This window comes from Capricornis sumatraensis, chromosome 18, assembly GCF_032405125.1.
Source record: "Capricornis sumatraensis isolate serow.1 chromosome 18, serow.2, whole genome shotgun sequence".
NCBI lineage: Eukaryota > Metazoa > Chordata > Mammalia > Artiodactyla > Bovidae > Capricornis > Capricornis sumatraensis.
In genome coordinates this window covers 17348419-17370943 of record NC_091086.1, presented here as the reverse complement: position 1 = coordinate 17370943, position 22525 = coordinate 17348419, and the positions used below count along the sequence as shown (strand labels likewise).

The 22525-nt window shown below is 35.8% G+C and overlaps 1 protein-coding gene across 1 annotated transcript in view; it reads left to right on the top strand.

Annotated features, from left to right (window-relative positions):
* SLC30A5 (solute carrier family 30 member 5) overlaps positions 1–21516 on the top strand; it is a 34259-nt gene extending 12743 nt beyond the window's left edge. The window contains exons 3-16 of the mRNA XM_068990448.1: positions 2355–2421; positions 3819–3904; positions 6605–6692; positions 9282–9369; positions 10858–10934; positions 11166–11336; positions 12015–12303; positions 12482–12690; positions 13305–13462; positions 14279–14408; positions 16981–17188; positions 17961–18187; positions 19147–19275; positions 19871–21516. Coding sequence (XP_068846549.1) covers positions 2355–2421; positions 3819–3904; positions 6605–6692; positions 9282–9369; positions 10858–10934; positions 11166–11336; positions 12015–12303; positions 12482–12690; positions 13305–13462; positions 14279–14408; positions 16981–17188; positions 17961–18187; positions 19147–19275; positions 19871–20041 — 2098 coding nt within the window. The 3' untranslated portion in view covers positions 20042–21516. The remainder of the gene's footprint in view (positions 1–2354; positions 2422–3818; positions 3905–6604; positions 6693–9281; positions 9370–10857; positions 10935–11165; positions 11337–12014; positions 12304–12481; positions 12691–13304; positions 13463–14278; positions 14409–16980; positions 17189–17960; positions 18188–19146; positions 19276–19870) is intronic.
* Positions 21517–22525: the final 1009 nt, after the last annotated feature.

Here is a 22525-nt window from a genome sequence, read left to right as displayed (position 1 = left end):
AGAAAATGCTGAGGAACCAGAGATCAAATTGCCAACATCCACTGGATCATCAAAAAAGCAAGAGAGTTCCAGAAAAACATCTATTTCTGCTCTATTGACTATGCCAAAGCCTTTGACTGTGTGAATGACAATAAGCTGTGGAAAATTCTGAAAGAGATGGGAATACCAGACCACCTGACCTGCCTCTTGAGAAATCTGTATGCAGGTCAGGAAGCAACTGTCCAGTTAGAACTGGACATGGAACAACAGACCGGTTCCAAATAGGAAAAGGAGTACAACAAGGCTGAATATTGTCACACTTCGTATTTAACTTCTATGCAGAGTACATCCTGAGAAACGCTGGACTGGAAGAAGCACAAGCTGGAATCAAGATTGCCGGGAGAAATATCAATAACCTCAGATATGCAGATGACACCACCCATATGGCAGAAAGTGAAGAAGAACTAAAGAGCCTCTTGATGAAAGTGAAACGGGAGAGTAAAAAAGTTGGCTTAAAGCTCAACATTCAGAAAACTAAGATCATGGCATCTGGTCCCATCATTTCATGGGAAATAGATGGGGCAACAGTGGAAACAGTGTCAGACTTAATTTTATTGGGCTCCAGAATCACTGCAGATGGTGACTCCAGCCATGAAATTAAAAGACACTCCTTGGAAGAAAAGTTATGACCAACCTAGATAGCATATTGAAAAGACATTTCTTTCTTTGAAGAGACATTACTTTCCCAACAAAGGTCCATCTAGTCAAATCTATGGTTTTTCTAGTAGTCATGTATGGACATGAGAGTTGGACTGTAAAGAAAGCTGACAGCCAAAGAATTGATGGTTTTGAACTGTGGTGTTGGAGAAGACTCTTGAGAGTCCCTTGGACTGCAAGGAGATCCAACTAGTCCATCCTAAAGGAGATCAGTCCTGGGTGTTCACTGGAAGGACTGATGTTGAAGCTGAAACTTCAATACTTTGGCCACCTGATGCGAAGAGCTGACTCATTTGAAAAAACCTTGATGCTGGGAAAGATTGAGGGCAGGAGGAGAAGTGGATGACAGAGAATGAGATTGTTGGATGGCATCACCAACTCAATGGACATGAGTTTGGGTAAACTCCGGGAGTTGGTGATGGACAGGGAGGCCTGGCGTGGTGCAGTCCACGGGGTCACAAAGAGTCGGACACGACTGAGCAACTGAACTGAACTGAATGCAGTTTTTGCAAATTTAATGTCTGGCTTAATAGAACACAGCTGGATTCCCACATCTGAGTCAGCATTCAGTCAGTTACAGTCAGCATTCAACTGCTTACAGTTGCAGTAACCCACATGAACTAGCTTCTGAAAAGCTCTCCTGTACAGCCCTGAGAGAATAAGAGTGAAAAGAGTAAATAATATCTAAATACTTCTTTAAAAATAGTGTGATCTCACAGCTCCCTAAAGGGGCCTCAGGGGCCCTAGGGATTCCCAGACCATCCTACTGGGATGGAATGTCACCTGAGCCTTGTCTGGGCACAGATGTTCATTTTCCAAGTTGCACCACACTGGTCTGTGTTCACTATATGTCCCTTCGTAATATAGGGTAGGCTTGAAAAGAAAGTAAAAGTGTTCGTCACTCAGTCGTGTCTGACTCTGCAACCTCGTGGACTGTAGCCCGCCAGGCTCTTCCGTCTGTGGGATTTTCCAGGCAAGAATACTGCAGTGGGTTGCCATTTCCTTCTCCAGAGCATCTTCCTGACCCAGCAGTCTAACCTGGGTCTCCTGCATTGCAGGCAGACTCCTTACTATCTGAGCCACCAGGGAAGGGCCCGCTTACAGTATACCTTTTACATTATTCTGCATGTCGTAAGAAATTTTCTCTAAAAGTTCTCAGGACCTTGGGACTGATGGTGACCAACCTCTGTATTAATAAGAGTTTGTTACACTCCTGGCAGTATAATTTTAGTAATAATGAAAAGTGATTCTTGACTAGGAAATTTTAAGCACCAGTTACATGTATTTTTAATAACTATTTTGGGTATATGAAAGGTAGGGTATATAATTAGTACTTTTTCAGTTCTATTTCAATACTTGTTATTACTAAATTTTTGAGAAGGTAGGAATTATTTTCTTTGGCATTTCAGAGTATAAAAAAAAATCAAGAGTTCTTTTGTGGCTTGTAAACTGGGTTTTGAAGGCCATTACAAAAGAAAGAAGAGTTCCCAAGACATCGTGGCAGAAGCCTTATTAAAATAAGTGGTGTTCTCTAGTATAATTTCTTTAGAGGCTAACATACCCTTTAAGTTCTCGTATATTAAAGTGTCTTTACTTTAAACCATACCTTGTATATAAGATTAATTAATATTAATTTGTTAATATTTCAATATTCACAGGACTGCATTTTTTATGGTTTTGTTTCAAAAGCCTTTTTCTTCTGGGAAAAGTATTACCAAACGCCAGGTAAGTCTTTTGCAGAATCCTTTTGTCCTAGCAGTAGACCAGGAGGCACTGTTCTTTCCTTGCTTAGGGTTACTTATTGAATGATTTTAAGTGCACAACAGAACATTTCTAGAGTTAACTTGCTCTTGACTTAGCTTTTCAGAACTGAGGCTTTAAGAGTAAACTATAAAGTGCTAAGATAATGAAGTATTTAAAAATGTAGTATAGGGTAGAAAATGTCTCAAGCATGCATATAATTATTTCCTTTAATACACGATCCATATTTTGAAAAGATTTACAAATCAGGCATATTAACATGCCCACAAAACTAGGATAGATGTCACTGGGGAGCAGGTGCAGCATAAGGGTAAGAACAAGGCACCTGCAGTCAGACAGACTCATGGCTGTTCTAGTTACTAACTCTTACTTAGTAAGTTACTTAATTTCTTTACCTTCAGTTTCTCACCTGAAAATGCAGATGATAATGCTTTCCTAATGAAGCTATGAGGAATAAATGGATTAATACATGTGAAGTTCTTTAAACAGTGCTGGACATGTTGTGAGTGTTAAGTCGCTTCAGACTCTGCAACGAGTGGACTGTAGCCAGCCAGGCTCCTCTGTCCATGGGGATTCTCCAGGGAAGAATACTGGAGTGGGTTGCCATGCCCTCCTCCAGGGGATCTTCCCAACCCAGGGAGCAAGCCTGCATTTCTTACGTCTCCTGCATTGGCAGGCAGATTCTTTACCACTAGTGCCACCTGGGAAAACCCACGTAGTGAGTATGCAGTGCATACTGGCTGTCTCCCTCGTCATCATTATTATTTTCCTTAGGCATCTGAGGTTCAGGATGCATACCCAGAAGTGTCCTACATTCTGCATAATCATCTCACATTACCACCTCTTTGGACAGCACTTATATCCTACTACATGTTTGCTTTATGCCACAACTTAGAAACCTGGGCTGTGGTTTTTTATTAGAAAGAAATTTAAGTACCTTTGTTTTAGAGGACCAAGAACATTTTTTAAAATAGGATTAATTTTTAAACCCCATCTTAACTTCCCCATCCCCCTTTTCAAATAATTGGAGAATTGACTATTCCTGCTGGAGAAGAATTTAAAGACTAAAACATTTTATGTTCCTGGCAAACTGGTGAGAACTAATGTAAAAAATGGAGAAAATTGTACTCTATAGAAAAAGATTTCAGGATCTAGCACCAGAGAAGAATATAGAAAATGCAGAAGAGCGTAGTATCTTGCAAATCTAGATTTAGTCAAGACATCTTAATAATTTCTGCTTGATTTCAAAATACGTAATTATTTGGCCTTTAAAATATTTGTGTTACCATTATCTTCCCCTGTGTGTTTTGTTTAAGATTTTGAGATATCTGGCTAACATAATTTTTTGTTTCCATTTTTAGTGGATCAAAATATTTAAACATGCAGTTGCTGGGTGTATCATTTCACTCTTGTGGTTTTTTGGCCTCACGCTTTGTGGACCACTAAGGTAAATAGAAATGCATGTTTTGAGTGTTCTTATTTCTTCATTTGGAATATTAGTTTTTTGCCATTATGTTTTAATGTCAAATATTTTTGTCAGTTTTATACAAATGCTTCTTTCACTTCGACAGCATTGGGTACAACTAAGTAAGTATACATATATATTGAGGACCTGTTTAGTCTGTGGACTAGTTCTTTGTTGAATAGCATTAATGTATTGTTCATGATATGTCATAGATATTTTACTAGAGTCCACCAAACAGTCTCAGAAAAATTTTAGCATAAATGGCTTGTTATTCATTGATTATATCCCTTTTAGCAGCTGATTTTAGAAATGAAAAGTCTAAAATGGTAAATAAAATCAGCTAATAAGGAGAAGAGCAAAATCTTTTAAAAATGCTCCCTCCTCCAACTCTGAAAGTCCTGTAGTATCCACAGAAGATGTGTGAAAGGTATGGTTATAAAAAAATGTCGTGGAAATAGTGTGCCAGTCATCAGATTTAAGATGAGTTAACTCTGATTTCATATTCCCCTAAGTCTATATAGATTCTTTTATATACATCGGTCAGTTCAAGGGGCAAAACGCTTTAGGGCCACTTAATTTAGTAAGAATTATGACAGGTGCAACTGTGTATAAGTCTTAATGTTTCTCTCTCTCAAAATTATAAGAAAAAGTACCCTGCCATTGATGAGGGAAGAATATGGGGACAAGAAGCAAAGAGTAAGCTGAAGGGTATTCTAAACAAATTCACGCAGGGTGATGGAGTGGACAGAGTAGAAAGTGATTAATGGGACCTGCTTTGTGAAAAGGCTTTTCTTCTCTCCCAGCGAATAAACGAGCTCCGGGTGTGTCTCCCTTTAGCTTGTGTACCCTGTACTTCTTGAAAGAGGAATATATAGAACCCCAGTGTCACATCCCGGTCCGTGACAGCAGTAGGATCCCGGAGTGGTGGGAAAGCTGGCTGGAATTTTTCAGCTTGGGGAAAGCCTTTTCAGTTTATGCTTAAATATGACTAACTGATAATTTCTTCCTCCTGAAGTGATCCTTCGGTCTGTTTGTTACGAAATCACCATCACTGAGTGTCAGGGAAGGAAGGGGCAACATTGTTAATTCTTACTTGGCTCCTCATTTAGTCATCTGTTTCTGCCCTTACAACCCTCAGTACCACCAGCTCCTCTGCCAACGCTGCCCCTCTCATTCTTTTACTAAAATCGTCATTCAGCTTCTTGATCATAGACTTCTTTGGTGTTTCACAGCCTGTATTATTTCAAGTTACTGTCATTCTGCTGATATTTTTTTTATTGTAATTTCCCAAATGTTAACAGAACTAAAATAATCACTGCCATGTTTTCATTACAAATTTTGAGTAAAGAGGAAAAATGAAAATTTTCTTAATGATAAGCTCAAGATCTGTAGATCCTATAAGCTCCCTTCAGCTGGAAATAATTTTTTAATATTTCATACATATAAAACCATAAATCTAAATAAATATGAACATCCATGTGTTCCCCCAAATAAAACCTTACCAGTTCCTCTGGTGCCTTGTGAATCCCCGTCCTGATTAAATCCCTGTCTCTGGCTACCATTGGATGTAACCAGTATTTCTTTTTTGCAGATTTTTTACTTGATATGAATAGAATTACATTGCATGTACTTTTGTGCAGCATACTTTTTGCGTGTAGTGTTATGTCTGAGATTTGCTCACTTTGATGCATGTAGTGTGTGTGTGTATATATATATGTGTATATAGTTCTTCCAGTTTTATGTTGTTTTTTGAAATATAATTCATATCCCATAAAATTTGCTCTTTTTGTCTCAGTCCACTTGGGCTGCTGTAACAGAAATACCATGGGCTGGGTGACTTTAAAAAAAATGCACATTTGTTTCTTATGATTCTGGAGGCCAGGAAGGCCAGGATCAAGGTACAGGTGATTCGACGTGTGAAGAGAGACCTCTTCCTGGTTCATAGAAAGCCGTCTTGTTTCTTCACTGTAACCTGACATAGCAGAAGGGGCAAGGCCGCTCCCTTTGGTCTCTTTCATAAAGCTTTAATCTCATTTATGAGGGTTTCACCCTCATAACCTTAAGCACCTCTCAAAGGTGTTCCTTACCTCCTGATACCGTCATGTTGGGGATTGAGTTTAACCTTGGGGCAGGGAAGTGAAGTGAAGTGAAGTCGCTCAGTCGTGTCTGACTCTTTGCCACCCCATAGACTGTAGCCTACCAGGCAGCGAGGGACACAAACATTCAGTCTGCAGCACTTGTAAAGTATACAATTCTGTATTTCTTAGAATTTGTGTATATTTGTAGAATTTCCTCCATTTTTTCTACTGTATAATAGTCCTTTGAATGGATACACTCTATATTATATTACCCATTCTATCTTCAGTGAGTAGTTAGGTTGTTTCCAGCTTAGGGATATTGCAAACAGTGCTGGTATCTTATAAGTATTTCCTGGTACATGTACATAAGAAATATGTATGATATAATCCTACAAGTAGCATTATTAGATATTTGTAGTTACAGCCTTCTAAGATACATAATGCCAGAATGTTTTCCAAGGCAGCTGTGCATGTTTATTTTTTCCATAATGGTTTATGAAATCAAGGGGGAAGATGTATTTTCTTCTCCCTTAATCCGGTTGAATTCCTGCTTCCCGATAAAGATCAGACATACTTGGTGAATTACGGTGTTTTATTTTTGTAGGACCTTGCTGCTATTCGAGCACAGTGATATTGTTGTCATCTCACTGCTCAGTGTTTTGTTCACTAGTTCTGGAGGAGGACCAGCAAAGGTAGAATTTTCCATTATTTGAAAATTGAAAGTATACAAGTAAAATATTGGAAGGCAATAAAATAGTATATCCTTTCCCATTTAAAAGAATGCAGAGACTTTTTGCTAATTATAAATTGTTCTCATAAGTGTTCTATTTTTTACTGTTTATTTTTAAATCATTATAAATTCCTGCATGTGTGTGTGTGTACTCAGTCGTGTCTGACTCTTCAAGACCCCATGGGCTGCAGCCTGCCAGGCTGCTGGGTCCATGGAATTTTCCAGGCGAGAATACTGGAGTGGGTTGCTACTTCCTTCTCCAAGGGATCTTCCTGACCCAGGGATTGAACCCACATCTCCTGTGTCTCCTACACTGCAGGCAGATTCTTTACCACTGAGCCACCTGGGAAGCCTAGGAAGCTGCAAATACAGTACAGAGAGGTCCTTGTGGCTTCACTCAGTGTCAGCAGTAGCTTCTTACCAGCTCAAGTACACTGTCGAAACCAGGAAGCTGACATCGGTACAACCCATAGACAGTATTCAGATTTCACCAGTTTTACATACACTCATGTGTATATGTTTGTGTGTGTATTTGTGTGTTTAGATTTCTTTAACCATCGCCATAGTCAAAGATACAGAGCTGATCAATCACTGCAAACATCTCCTTCATGCTTTACCTGAGCCCTCCCCTATTTCATTCTTAACTCCTGTACATCATTTTTGGAAAATATGTCCCTAAAAACTTGTTATATTTAAAGTTTGATGAACATTTGCCAAGTAGGCAACCCTATTCATCTTATATAATTTAAGTATTAACCTATTTTTAGTAAATTTATCATCAATATGCAATTAAAAGTTCTTACAACTATAATACTTTTACTTACCAAATTAAATGCTTCCTGTGTTACAGAGGAAAGGAGAAATAAAGGCAAATAAAGTATAATAGCCTCTTTTCTGAAAGGGACTTTCAGGCTCAGTAGTGAATAAAGTGACCAAAGCAATATGCCACGTAGAGCAAAGTGAGTCTGCCCAACTTGTACATTTCAGATTGGAACTATGGGTATTAAAGTATATGCTACTATTTAATCTTTTTCCTTTACTCACAGAGTGTTCCAAAATAAACGTTAAGTGTACTCACAGCATACTCCAAAATCAATGTCAAAAAATTACAAAAGAGAAAACCAGTACATGTGACTTCATAATGATTACAAACGTCTACGTAACAGATACCATTGTGCAGGGACTTCCCTGGCAGTCTGGTGGTTAAACTCCGAGCTTCCACTGCAGGGGACGCTTCCCCGGGAGGGGAACTAGGATCCTACGTGGTACAGCCAAAAGAATAAATAAATAAAAATATTTGGAAAATTATTGTGCAAACTAACAATGGTAACAAAATGCCACAAAATTTTACATTAAAAATATATATATATACTCAGATCACTCACATAGTTTTAAAAAATGCTGAAGATCTTCAACATAAACAAGCTAAGGACAAAGACAACTCATAAAATAAATACAAATGACTTTAAAACATTAAAAATTTTACTGTACTAAAATGAGAGTATAGATTTTACATATCCTCTTATTAGTGTGGGTAATGAATCTGGGCATCTAACCAGAACTGTGGTTTATTTTTTAGTTCTCACTGTGAAGTTCTACAGAATCCTCAGTGCCCTCTTTGCAACAAAAGTCTTAAGTTATAGTCTCCATGTTTGGGTACTGTTAATTTACCATGTCCTGATTCAATGAAAATTAGGAAATTTTAAATTGTATGGCTTATGGATACTGACTTTGTCAAAATACCTACCACACTGATAGGAAATTTATCGAGTATAGTGGTTATCTTGTAATGAATAAAAATCCTCATTTTGCACTTAAAATTTTTATTTTCTGAAAGTATCTGGTATTACACCTGTAAATTTGTAACTAGAGAATGTATAATAGTGCTATTTAGATTGCTTCTGTATGAAAAATTCTGAAGTATTTGCATAAACCTGGATAGTATGTCCTTCCTTTAATTTTCTTTTGTCAAAATCCTTTCCTGGAATGAGAACTTAAGAAGTGTGTCAGCTTTTAAGTGCATTATACCTTTGCTAGATATTAGAGATGACTACTGATTTTCTTAACATGCCCTCTTAGTTCTTTTTCCCTAGAAGAATGATAACTAGAGTACGGACATTATTGTAAATCAACTGTCTTCACTATTACTTGCATGTTAGAGAATAAAATGTCACTACTAATTATTCCTTAGCTACTTGAGCTTTTCAAACAGAAGCAAAGTAACATTTAAGAAGATTGGCTCTTTGAACATTTAATAGTTTGTGCATGGTAATATCCCTATTCATAGTAGCAAAGACACAATTGAAGTTGTCATTATTAAGTGTCTTAAAGTGCCCTGAAAACATACTGCAGAATTTATGGGAGCTCTTTACTTTTGCATCTTACTGTTAATACTATAAATTTACATGTATAGTATAAAGATTTTAATGTCAAATGTTATTTTATCTTTAAATAGGTATTTGAAAAAATTTTCTTTAGCATTTGTATAGTCATGGTCTTAAAAATCAACACTTGCAAAAGCCACTCTTGGTATTATTCTCTTCATTTTCAGACAAGGGGGGCTGCTTTTTTCATTATTGCTGTGATTTGCCTGTTGCTTTTCGACAATGATGACCTCATGGCTAAAATGGCTGAGCACCGTATCCTTTTGCAGAAGATGGGAGTTTTTTAGTCTTACGGAAAAACAGAAGACTGGCAGAATGGGAAAGAAGGAGTAACTGAATTAAACTAATCAATCGTGAATGAAGCTTTCCTAGATTAATGTAGGTATTCTAAATCACTATTCAAATAGTGAATAAATTCATTCTAAGTTAAACATCTTATAAAGCACCCTAAATTTTCAGCAATTTTGGGACAATGAAAGAATATTTTAGAATGTTGTGGCGCTAATGTATGTATGTGTATACATATATATGTATGATTTACTCACTCAATAAAATCAATCTGTTTGCTCCGTTGTAATTTAACGATTTAAATAAATGCTCCCTTTAGAAGGCAGTGGCAGTTATTAAATATAAACTTTTTTGAAATTAAATGAAAAAACCTTTGGCATCTTCTTACCTGAAAGAAGTTTAAATTCCTTAATCTGGTATTCACTCCCTTGCTCTAAATTATTTCCAACTCAGCCCCCCACTCCTCTCTTATATTGACTAAACCCAACTTCCAATCAAATATATCTACTCATTTTCCTCTGCAGACATGGCTTGTTCTTTCCTATCCACATACCTTTGCTGCTGCTAAGTCGCTTCAGTTGTGTCTGACTCTGTGCGACCTCACAGACAGCAGCCCACCAGGCTCCCCCATCCCTGGGATTCTCCAGGCAAGAACACTGGAGCGGGTTGCCATTTCCTTCTCCAGTGCATGAAAGTGAAACGTGAAAGTGAAGTCGCTCAGTCGTGTCCAACTCTTAGCGACCCCATGGACTGCAGCCCACCAGGCTCCTCCATCCATGGGATCTTCCAGGCAAGAGTACTGGAGTGGGGTCCCATTGCCTTCTCCACCACATACCCTTAGCCCTCTCCATTTAGCAGGGCTCAGAACACCAGTTTTGAATCTTCTGGTGATTGATACTGCCCTAAAACCTATTCATTAACTTAAGACCAGTTTACTGTGTTACAGTGAAAGACAATGGTATGACTTTTGCAAAACTTTAGGTTGACTGTTAAACAACTGTTGCCCACCCTCCCCTCTTTTGCTTGCTGCTTATTTTGCTGAGGTTTATGTTATCAATGACTAAGAAGCAGATTTAGGACTGAGTTTTACATGGCATTCCAAAAAAAGCAACCTTAATTGAATCAGATAGGAGTGGTCCAAGGAGGTTCTAGTAGGTATGCATATTGTCATTTGGAGGTTATGTACTAAAATTAAACAACTATGCCTTAAGCACTGTTATACTTGTCTTGTAGACAACAAAAGAAGTATATACAAGCCATTCTAATTTACAAATCATGTTCCCTAAATTAATTTTTTCATTATTTTCTTTTGTTTTTAAGGGAAACATAATTGAGGATTGTCAGGTTTGGGGCCCTCAGATTAATAAATAGTGAACCCAGAATAGTAGGTAAATTCCAGGAGGACTTCAGGATTCAAAGAGTTAAATTTTTTTTCCTTTACTCCGACTCACTTAGCTGAAGGACATCATGACAGTGCTCTAACCCACATGCTTTACACAGCCATTGCCTTCTTAGGTGTGGCAGATCACAAGGTATGTTTTCTTTTCTTTGTTCTTAACATGAGAGATTCTGAAAAGTTAAAGCAACGATAACTTTAAAAGTACATTTAAAATGTTTTACAATACTGCCAACCATTTAAGTAGTTCAGTAATTTGGGTTATGAAAAAAAACATGCTAGCTCAATTTCTTTAAATATTATATATTTAAGGCTTAAGTATTGAACTCCTGTGTCTCTAATAAGACTTATCTACTTTTACTCACAGGGTGGAGTATTGTTGCTAGTACTGGCTTTGTGTTGTAAAGTTGGTTTTCATACAGCTTCCAGAAAACTCTCTATAGATGTTGGTGGAGCCAAACGTCTTCAAGCTTTATCCCAAATTGTTTCTGTACTTCTCTTATGCCCATGGGTCATTGTTCTTTCTGTGACAACTGAGGTAAGAGCAGGAATTTATTGGTAATAAGTAAAATAAATTACTATTACTTACAGATTTTAGTTCAGTACATTATATTTTATTTCAGTTTGATGTTGCAAGTGGCTTAAATTTCTTTGCATTTTCTTTATAGGTTTTGAAATTTTTTTTTTTTTAATATTTATATTTATTTATTTATTTGGCTACACAGGGTCTTTTGTAGCATGTGGGATCTAGTTCCCCCACCACGGATCAAACCAAGGGCCTCAGCATTGAGAGCTCAGAGTCTTAGCCACTGGACCACCAGGGGAGTCCCTGAAAATTTTTTAGAGTTAACTTTATTGTTTATAGAAAATACAAATCAAGTACTATTACATTTATATACCCCTCCCATCCCTGTGGTAGTATTTAGCTGATCCCTTCAGTTAAATACTACCCAAAATAATTTAATACTTACCCAAAAACCCAAGGACTGCACATCACCAAGTATTTATAAAATTATTAAACCATAATGCTTCTTTTTTTAATACTTTGGGGAATATGAGGAAAATGTGACAATATCTTATAACTCATATTTTGGCATTTTACAAGTTGTATTGAATCATGGAAAAACTTGTTTACACATAAATGGATTAACTAAAATATAAGATGTAAACTTTATACCCATATGGTATTAACAGTTTTTTTTTTTTTAATTTCTAGAGTAAAGTCGATTCTTGGTTTTCTCTCATTATGCCTTTCTCAACGGTTATTTTTTTTGTCATGATCCTGGATTTCTATGTCGAGTCCATTTGTTCAGTCAAAATGGAAGTTTCCAAATGTGCCCGCTATGGATCCTTTCCCATTTTTATCAGTGCTCTACTGTTTGGAAAGTTTTGGACACATCCGATAGCAGGCCAGCTCCGGGCTGTGGACAGAGCGGCACGCCAGGAGGGCACGGAGCACGTGCTTTCTGGAGGAGTGGTGGTCAGCGCTGTGTTCTTCACCTTATGTGAGCATTTCCCCTAGCAAGTTCCTTCCTGTGGATTCTGCGGCTCATTCACTCAACTGGGGAGTGTGTTCATTGCTTACATAGTGCTGAGAGATACTGTTGGGTTCTGTAGGTTAAACTTTTAAAATTTTTGTAATATATGTATATATATATATTTTTTTTTTTTCCCTTCTTTTAGCTGCCAACATCTTATCATCTCCTTCTAAGAGAGGACAGAAAGGTACCCTCATTGGATATTCTCCTGAAGGAACACCTCTTTATAACTTCATGGGTGACGCTTTTCAGCATAGTTCCCAGTCCATCCCTAGGTTTATTAAGGAATCGCTAAAACAGATTCTTGAGGAAAATGACTCTAGGCAGATCTTTTACTTCTTGTGTTTGAATCTGGTAAGAGTTTTAAATATTAATGGCATATCTTGAAAGCTTAATCTTTTTTCTTTTCTTTCTTTTTGAAGGCTTAATCTTTTAATTTTGACAGTTCTGGTGTAATTTTTGTTATTCCCAAATAATTTTAATAGTTAGAGGTGGGCTAAAATATTTTCTGTAGTAAAAAGATTACAGGATCTTATTCATACTGCTTAAACACTTTTGAGGTATTTTAGAGACATTGGTTTAGTGTGCCATTCAAGAGTAGCTTATAAAGATTCTTATGTACACCTTATGGGATCTCACTCCCAACCAGATTGCTAACATTTTCTAATCTAGCTTATTGAGTTCTACAGACATGTAGATAAAGCTGTCTACTTTTAAATAATTTATAAGATGGACATACCTGATTTAGCATGATTTCTTACCATTTATATGAAATGAGATTTCTTGTATGAGAATCAGTTAAGTAATGAAAGAGGCAGTATATCTTCAAGTAAGCTTTGGGTAATTAAGCATTAAATTCCTTATGATCAAATTCTGACAAGTTTATCTTAAAACAGTATTTCCCTATTGTTTTTTTGAGAAATAAAAACTATTCCCGTTGTTGTTGTTGTTTTTGGAACATGTTTTAGCTTTTTACCTTTGTGGAATTATTCTACGGCGTGTTGACCAATAGTCTGGGTCTGATCTCAGATGGATTTCACATGCTTTTTGACTGCTCTGCTTTGGTCATGGGACTTTTTGCAGCCCTGATGAGCAGATGGAAAGCAACTCGGATTTTCTCCTATGGGTAGGTACACTGACTTCAAGGCTTGTGTTAATAGCAAATTCCATCTCATGGGATAAAATTTTACTACCTTTAATACAAATTTAATTTTTCAGAGCCTAATTCTTCTTTAAAGTAGATAAGAGGAAATAAACCAAGCATTTGATAAATACTGAATGGCAATAAGCTTAAGACCATATTCCCTGACAAATCCTTCTCATAGATAGATAGCAAAAATCAGTTAAATAGTGAGCTGTTTGGCCAACAGTGTTTCTTTGAGGTCATGGAATGTGCATGTTCATTCACATCTTTGCTGTTAGAGAATTCAAACTTTGAAGTGACTATACATGCAGTATCCTTTCACTAAGTGAATCATTCAGTGAATATTAGAATCCATGATTTGTGCAGAGTATTTTGATAAAGACCTACTGTAAATAGGTTAATAAATTCAGCTTATTTTCAGCTGTTTATATTTTGAAAGATGGATGAGCCAAAGATACAAAAAATCTTGGTACAAGCTGAATCTGTGTGCTGTGACAGATACAGAGAACATCAAAGTCTTGAAAGGGAGAAAAGTAACTTCTTGCTAAGAAATTAGGACAGGCTCTGTATAAGAGGGGACACTGAAGAAGGGCTCTGATAAAACACATAAAATCTCAACAAGCATATAAACCTTCCAGCAGTAGTATGATATTTAAAATGTTGGTAATTTTCAAGTCTTACTGTTTGTGTAGTTGAAAATCTGGACTCATTTCCTCATTTATAACATAATAATGTTTATATTTTAAAAATACTTCATTTGTCAATTTCCTTTTCTAAAAATATATTCTCCATTTTTAGGTATGGCCGAATAGAAATTCTCTCTGGATTTATTAACGGGCTTTTTCTAGTGGTAATAGCTTTCTTTGTGTTTATGGAGTCGGTGGCTAGGTTAATTGATCCTCCGGAATTAGACACACACATGTTAACAGTAAGTCTTTTCATTTTACTATTTGAATTTCTACTCATACTCATACAGCTATTTCCCTACTAATGTTTAACTACTTGTAATTATTGACCTAACAAGGTTTTTATTTTTTATTTTTTTACTCAACTTCCTATCTTGCTATTTATATTTACACTGCTGACTCTTAGAAATTAATTAATACAGCTTTCTCCAGTACATTGGTAGTCAGAATATTAGATGACATTCTAAAACATCGATTGTTTCTCTGCCTTATTAAATGGTTTTGTTTGAAGATGTGTTTTTAGGTACCTGAGGAAATCTGCAAAGACTTTACTACTCTGAGTTGGTGCTGCGGTGGCTCAGTGCCCTCCCTGCGCCCCTTAAGCCCTGCATGTGCTTCTCCTTGTCGTTCTCACACCTTTCCCACGCTCTGCCCGTTCAGCCTGCACTCCAGTGTCCCCTCTGGTGGGATACCCTCCCTTCATCCCTCTCTTCTCACCACAAAGTATGTTAGATTTCCCTTTCTGAATATTCCCATCATATCTGTGCAGTCTTCTTATAGCAACTCTGACTTAAAGCTGTTGTTTAATTTATCATTCTTCCACAATTAAGATGTATTTTTCAGGACCTGAATTGTGTATATTAACTCTTAAATTTTAGCACCTGGCTTATAAGAGAAAGCCAACCATTAATTGGTAGGGATTTTTTTTTTGTAATATAGTAGAATTTTTATTATAATGTTATGTTAGTTTTCTATCTACCACAAAGTGATTCAGTTTTATATATATATAAATACATATATATATTCTTTTTTTACAGTCCGCTGTTAATCATTAAATGACTAAAAACAATTATGAATCTTGTTGATGGAAGCGTATATTAAATGTTTTTGAATTGTAGTTTGGATATATATTTTGGATTTTTAAATGCTTACATCTTTGACCTTTAATATTTGCTACAGAAATATTCACACAAGGGTATAGGGGTGCACCATTCATTGTACCATTGTTTATAATGGTACAATGGCAGGGAAAAAAGAAAAACAGTGTTCACCAATGAAAGGACTAGTTAAATAAACAGCACTCATACAATAGAATACTACACACCTACTAAAAAGAAAGGTATATCAATATATGCTGGCATGAAAAATATTTACAGTATGTACTAAGTGAAAAAATACATAAAATAGTATTGAATATGATCCTGTTACTGATTTTTAAAAGGTATATATGTATATTAGTATTGTGCATAGAATATACACCATCCTCTTAGGAGAGACTAACTCTTAGAGGGCAGAATTAGAGGGGTCTTTCACTTTGTTATTTATTTTCATTCTGATGAAATACAGAAACATGAAGTATTTCTCAACAGAGTAGAGTATTTATGATCTAATGAAGTCTCTGCAAGCAGTATTTTATTTCATTCAAAATTCATTAACACTCTTCAGGATCATAAAGCTGACTGAAGTTTTAAAATCTGACAGACAGATGGTCTGAGTCATGAGAAAAAGTAAATAAGTTCTACATATGTTTACTACAGACTACAAAGCTAGTCTCTTTCTAGCTTTGAAAATTAATTAAAATATTCTGTGCCCTTAATTTTATATGTTCTTTTTATAAAACAAATGGATTTCTCTAAAGGAGAAATTGTAGATATATGTAAGTTAAATAGTGCCATGAGCTACTACTTCAGATCACCTTGTAAGAGGTGTTAATGAAGGTAAGTAACTTTGTTTATCCTCTGAGGTGTTACTGTGGCACCATTAAGTCAAGATAATCCCGCTTACTTTTTGAAAAAATGCTTTTTTATGATACTTTTTTTACTTTGGGAAATCTTACTATAGTTAAGACGTAATAAGACTACGTTATTTGGAGTCCACTCATTAGTAAATTACAGTCATTGTCTTTTAAAGTATTGACATTTACCTAGTAATATAAATGAGATTTCAGATACAGTGTATACATGCTCTAGTTAAGCAGTACTTTCAAACTCTTATTTAAATAAACAAGACAAAACTTGAGCATCATTTGCTTATTCATAAACCCTGAATCCGGAGAAGGCAATGGCACCCCACTCCAGTACTCTTGCTTGAAAAAGCCCATGGACAGAGGAGCCTGGTGGGCTGCAGTCCATGGGGTCGCGAAGAGTCGGACACAACTGAGCAAATTCACTTTCACTTTTCAGTTTCATGCATTGGAGAAGGAAATGGCAACCTACTCCAGTGTTCTGGAGAATCTCCAGCGCCTGGAGAATCCCAGGGACAGCGGAGCCTGGTGGGCTGCCTGCCATCTATAGGGTCACACAGAGTCGGACACGACTGAAGCGACTTAGCAAACCCTGAATCAAGTACACTTTTATCTTTTAATTAAAGCAAACCTAAATCCTTTTACTTGTCAGCACTTTGGTATTTGAAACTTAAGTGCTGCTTCTAAAATATTCTAAAATTCACACTTTAAAATTTTTTCTAATTAATGAGGTTTTACTATATTTTCAAAACTGTAAACCAAAAAAAAGTATAGCTGTATAGTAAGCTTTAGATAACAAATTTTTTTTTTTTAATTACAAATTTAAAGGTTTCTCTCCTCTTTTTTGCTAGCCAGTCTCAGTTGGAGGGCTGATAGTAAACCTTATTGGTATCTGTGCCTTTAGCCATGCCCATAACCATAGCCATGGAGCTTCTCAAGGAAGCTGTCACTCGTCTGATCACAGCCATTCACACCATGTGCACGGACACAGTGACCATGGGCACGGTCATGGCCACAGCCACGGATCTGCTGGCAGAGGCATGAACGCTAACATGAGGGGTGAGTCCTGGCCAAAAACTGTCCTACCTTTCAACTGTTCTGAGTTGATACTGTATTAAGAATTGGGCTTCTGGTACAATTTTATTAAAAAAAAAAAAACAATCTGTAGCTAAGAGATCTAAAATCATCTGTTATAGAAAATGCCCACAAATGTTCATAAATGTCAATTTTTTTTAATGAATTATTGTAATTATAGAGTCTCTTTCATTGTAACACTTGAATAAATATTAGTTGCAAGGGAAACTGTTGTTATGCATTTTCATGTAAAAGAATTAGGAAATGTTTATTGTACTGTAAAAAAAAAATACAGGGGAAGTATTTATCATTTATGTGATATTTATTCTGATATTTATTTGTTTGGATGTGCTGTGCAGCTTATGGGATCTTAGTTCCCCAACAGGTGATTGAATCTGTGCCCTTGACAGTGAAAGTGCAGAGTCCTAACTTCTGGACTCGCAGAGAATTCCCCATTCTGGTAGTTTAAATAATTTGACTAAAGTCAAAAGTTGGCACATGTATGATTTCTAGGAATCCTTCCCAGACCAACTACACCATCGTAAAACTCACCACATTGTGAATAGTTGCCCAAATCTTTATTTTCACCTCTATGCCATGAATTCCTTGATGAAGTGAGGAGGTTTAATCATTTGGAAGTACCAGCCCCTAGCAGAGTACCTGGTGGATAATAGATATCCTGTGATATTTGTATAATGAATAAAAATCTAAATTAGATGTGCTTTAATTTTTAATATTTTGTATGCCTTACTTGTAGGTGTATTTCTACATGTTTTGGCAGACACGCTCGGCAGTATTGGTGTGATCGTATCCACCATTCTTATAGAGCAGTTTGGATGGTTCATTGCTGATCCCCTCTGTTCTCTTTTTATTGCTGTATTAATATTTCTCAGTGTTGTCCCACTGATTAAAGATGCCTGTCAGGTTCTACTTCTGAGGCTGCCACCAGAATATGAAAAAGAGCTACATATTGCCTTAGAAAAGGTACTGTGTATAATTTCCTTACTATTCTTCTTCCTTTTAAAATAGTATTTGAAATTAAGTTGGCCTAATGAGATGAAAATGAAAACGACAGTCTTGTAGAAAATGAACTGAAAATATGGACAGGCAATTCATAGAAAAACCAGACACAGAATATATTTCAACTTGTAGTTTGCCATTTAATATTATCTGCTGATGAACAGTTGGCATGTTGACTATATAAGGTATAACATTTTAACCACACTGGTCTCATAAATAAAATTAGTAAAGTTTTCTCACTTTCTCATAATTGGTATCTACTAAAAAAAAGTTTTTACTGTGTCCTACTAAAAAAAGTATTTTACTTCAAAACTAATATACGTCCATTACAGAAAGTTTTAAAGTATAAAAAAGGAAAAATATATATAGTTTCACCACCTGGAGAGAAATACTTTTGAAAAGTTATTTTTCTATGTAAAAATACTTTAAAAATAAAAATAGCCAAAAAAATGTTTTGTACTGCTTTGTAAATTTTTTCCCATTGAATTTAACCAGCCTGTATTCTTGAACATGAAGGCTATCTTTTGAATGTGTTATCTCAAATATAAAATAAAACTTGAACATTTGTATCAGTATAAAGGAAAACAGGTAGTTCACTAAACATACCCGATGTTTAAAACAGGTAAAGTGCATGTTATATAGGTAAAAATAGGTGTGCACCCATTGTGTATAAAGGCGCCTGTGTAACCCTGTTCACTTCCTATTCCAAACTTCCTTCCCTGGCATCACTGCCAGGTCAGTATTGTAGACACCTTTACTTGTAGTTGTCCCTCCTGTTCCCTTCTAAATTCTAGGCTCTCCTTACTGTTGTTATTATTGTTTTTAATCAGCTTAATAATGTTTCCTGGATCAGAAAGACTGCTGTGTGTTCAGTAAATTAGCCTTTCAGGTCCATTTATATCCCCTCTCCTTTTATCTGACAGCTACAGAAAATTGAAGGATTGATATCATACCGAGACCCACATTTTTGGCGTCATTCTGCCAGTATTGTGGCAGGAACAATTCATATACAGGTGACATCTGATGTGCTGGAACAAAGAATAGTACAGCAGGTAATCCTCTTAAGTTTTTAAAATAATTTCAGTTGAGGTAATTCATAAGTAAAATTGTACACAATAAGTTCTACAGCTCGATAGTCACTTAATTTTTAAAAAATATCAGCCTTACAGCTGTCCAGGGATGGCTTTCTTTTTTATATTTAGATTTGTTTTATATCCCAAAATAGTAAAAATAAAGTCAATCTTTATTATGTGGAGGACAAGCTTAAGTTAATGTAAAAAAAAGTTCATTTGTAATCCACCGTGATTACCAACAGATGGTCAAGAAATAAGTTATTATAAATAGTCCTAAGTTAATAAAGTTGGCAGGGTGGCGATAAGGATGAAAACAGTTCCTGTATCCCTATTCTGGACCTACTGAATTGAAAACAATAGCTGTTTTCCTTTACACTTCTGAATGTCAATTCAGTGAGCTACTGGCCTCCTAACAGATCGTATGTAGTATTTGACCAGCTAAATAATAAATGTTACTTCAAGGACTTATAACTGACTATCTGGCTGTTTTTCAAAATGTGATATTCATTATTTAATCCATGTGCACTAAATGCATTAATCCAAATGCTTTTCAATGTATGGATTTTTATAACAGGTTACAGGAATACTTAAAGATGCTGGAGTAAACAATTTAACGATTCAAGTAGAAAAAGAAGCATACTTCCAACATATGTCTGGCTTGAGTACTGGATTTCATGATGTTCTGACTATGACAAAACAAATGGAGTCCATGAAATACTACAAAGATGGTACTTACATCATGTGAGATAACTTGGGAATTACTGCTGGGGTTTGAACAATGAAGATTAAAAGGCCGGGTATCTATAATACCACCAGAAGGAAGAAAATTGCACATAATTGTACAGAAACATTTTGTTGCTTTTGAAAAAATTTTTAAAGCTCCCTAAAGTTGGATCAAGGAATCTTTCTTAAAGGAAATTTAAATACAGAATGAAGCATTAATTGTACAACTGAAATAATTGTTGAAATTATGTGTAAAATAGCAAACTTGAAATTTGAGTGACTGTGATGTAATATCACATCATCTTCAAAAATGAACATACAATGATGGATTCAAGTGAAGACCAAGATTACTTCTGTGTGTTTACTTTCCGCCAGAAAGCATCTCCACTGTAAATAATGTATGTAACATGTTTATTACGAAGACCCAAATGAAAAAAATTTAGTCACTTTTTTGCATAGCCCCCTAGGATAAAATAGGAATAAAAGATCTATATTTATGGACTTTCTGTATATAAAACTGGTTTCTAATTATAACTTAAATCCATTAAGTAAAACCTTTTTTGCCACTTTAAATGTAAACTGAATTACTTGGGAGAGGCCTCAGCCACTGACGGGAGGCAGCAGTGGGGGCGTGAAGGACAGCATGACAGATTCTGATGCATTACAGAAGCCAACCACTCTGTGAAATACATTTTTTTTTACTTTTGGTAATATTTGCAAATGAATAATTGCTTTATTGGGGTAAAGAACTTAGACTAAGTTGTGTCCATGTTATTCACTCACTTGTCTTCTTCTAAAGTAGAATATTCCACTTCTTGTTATGCATCTGGCATTCCAAGTTGCTTATTAAGCTGGTATCCAAGCAATGCTAGGCTTTTCATCTTTTCATTTAGCTCCATATACTATGGAAGAGCCAGTGGAGAGAGTCATAGATAACTGTCAACTCAGAGTTGAATTTTCTGTCTAAAAACGTAACTTAAAAAAAAAAATTCTGAAACATGTCACTATAAAAGAAATATCAAAGAATTAGGTGGTTATTTTAAAGTTTAATAAGTAAATCTTGTTCATAAACCCTTGGGCACTATGAAATCAAAATACCCTTAAGTACTTTCTGTAGTAATATCTAATTTATATTTTTTCATTTCCGATTGAAACTGAATGTATAGTCTGAAAAGACTGTATGATAAATAGATACATAATAATATATGCAGTTCTATGAACACCAAAGAATGTTGTCCAAAAGAAACTTTTTAATACCTATTTATAAGCATCTGAATATTTTCACTCTTATACTAGGAATTTTGACGAGTAGGATGAATTCATTTTAGTATGGGTACTATTTTCTTATCTTTACCATAATGGCAAACATGTATTGTAAATCATATTTTTGTCTTACAAATTTTAATATGTGAGAGAGAGGTTTTAGAAATTTGTTATAAGTTATTTTGATATTCCTTGTCTTCTCTTTACACATTTTCTGGTCCAGAATCTTCAATACATATTAAAATTTTGGAATGGTGGGAAAATAATTGCATATGGATGTTTTAATGTAATTTTTATACATTAAAAAATTTTAAGAAGATAGGTACAATAAATATTACATCATTTTTTAAAATTATTATTTCCCTTTAAAAATAAAATTGTCATCTCCCTTAGAAGGCATAAAAATAGCAAGAAAATTAAGCTAATGTGATTGACAACTATCAAGATGAAAAAGAAGGCAACATGAAGATATGACTAGGCAAATCAGCTTCTGGTTTGTATTTTTTTTTCTCATACATAAAATCAGAATACAATCTGCTCGAATTCACAGATATGGAGCAACTGGAACCCAGACAGTACTAGTAGGAATATGAAATGATGCAGCCACTTTGGAGAACTGTTCAACAGTTTCTTTTAATGTTGAACATACATCTATCCTGTGACCCAGCAGTTCCACTCCTGAGTCTTCACCCAAGAGAAATGGAAACATGTCTATAAAAAGAGTGGAACAAGAATGTACATGTTTGTGAGAGCCAGAAACTAAAAGAATCTAAATGTCCATCCTCAATAGATAAGTAAATTATGGTATATTTACAATGGACTACTACACAGCAGTTTTTTAAATTACTGTTATAAACGATATAGGTGAATCTCAAAAACATTAAGTGAGGGACTTCCCTGAGAGTCCAGTGGTTATGACTGTGCTCTCAGTGCGGGGGGTAAGGGTTCAATCCCTCGTCCAGAAACTTAGATTCCTACATGCCACAGGATGCGGCCAAAAAAAGAATAAGTGAAAGAAAGCAGCTACAAAAGAGGTCTGGCTTCCCTGGTGGCTCAGATGGTAAAGAATCCGCCTGCAGTGCAGGAGACCTGGGTTCGATCCCTGGGTTGGGAAGATCCCCTGAAGGAGGGCATGGCAACCTGCTCCAGTATTCTTGCCTGGAGAATCCCCATGGACAGAGCAGCCTGGTGGGCTACAGTCCTTACAGACTGGGCGACTAAGCACAGCACAAAAGAGATCTGT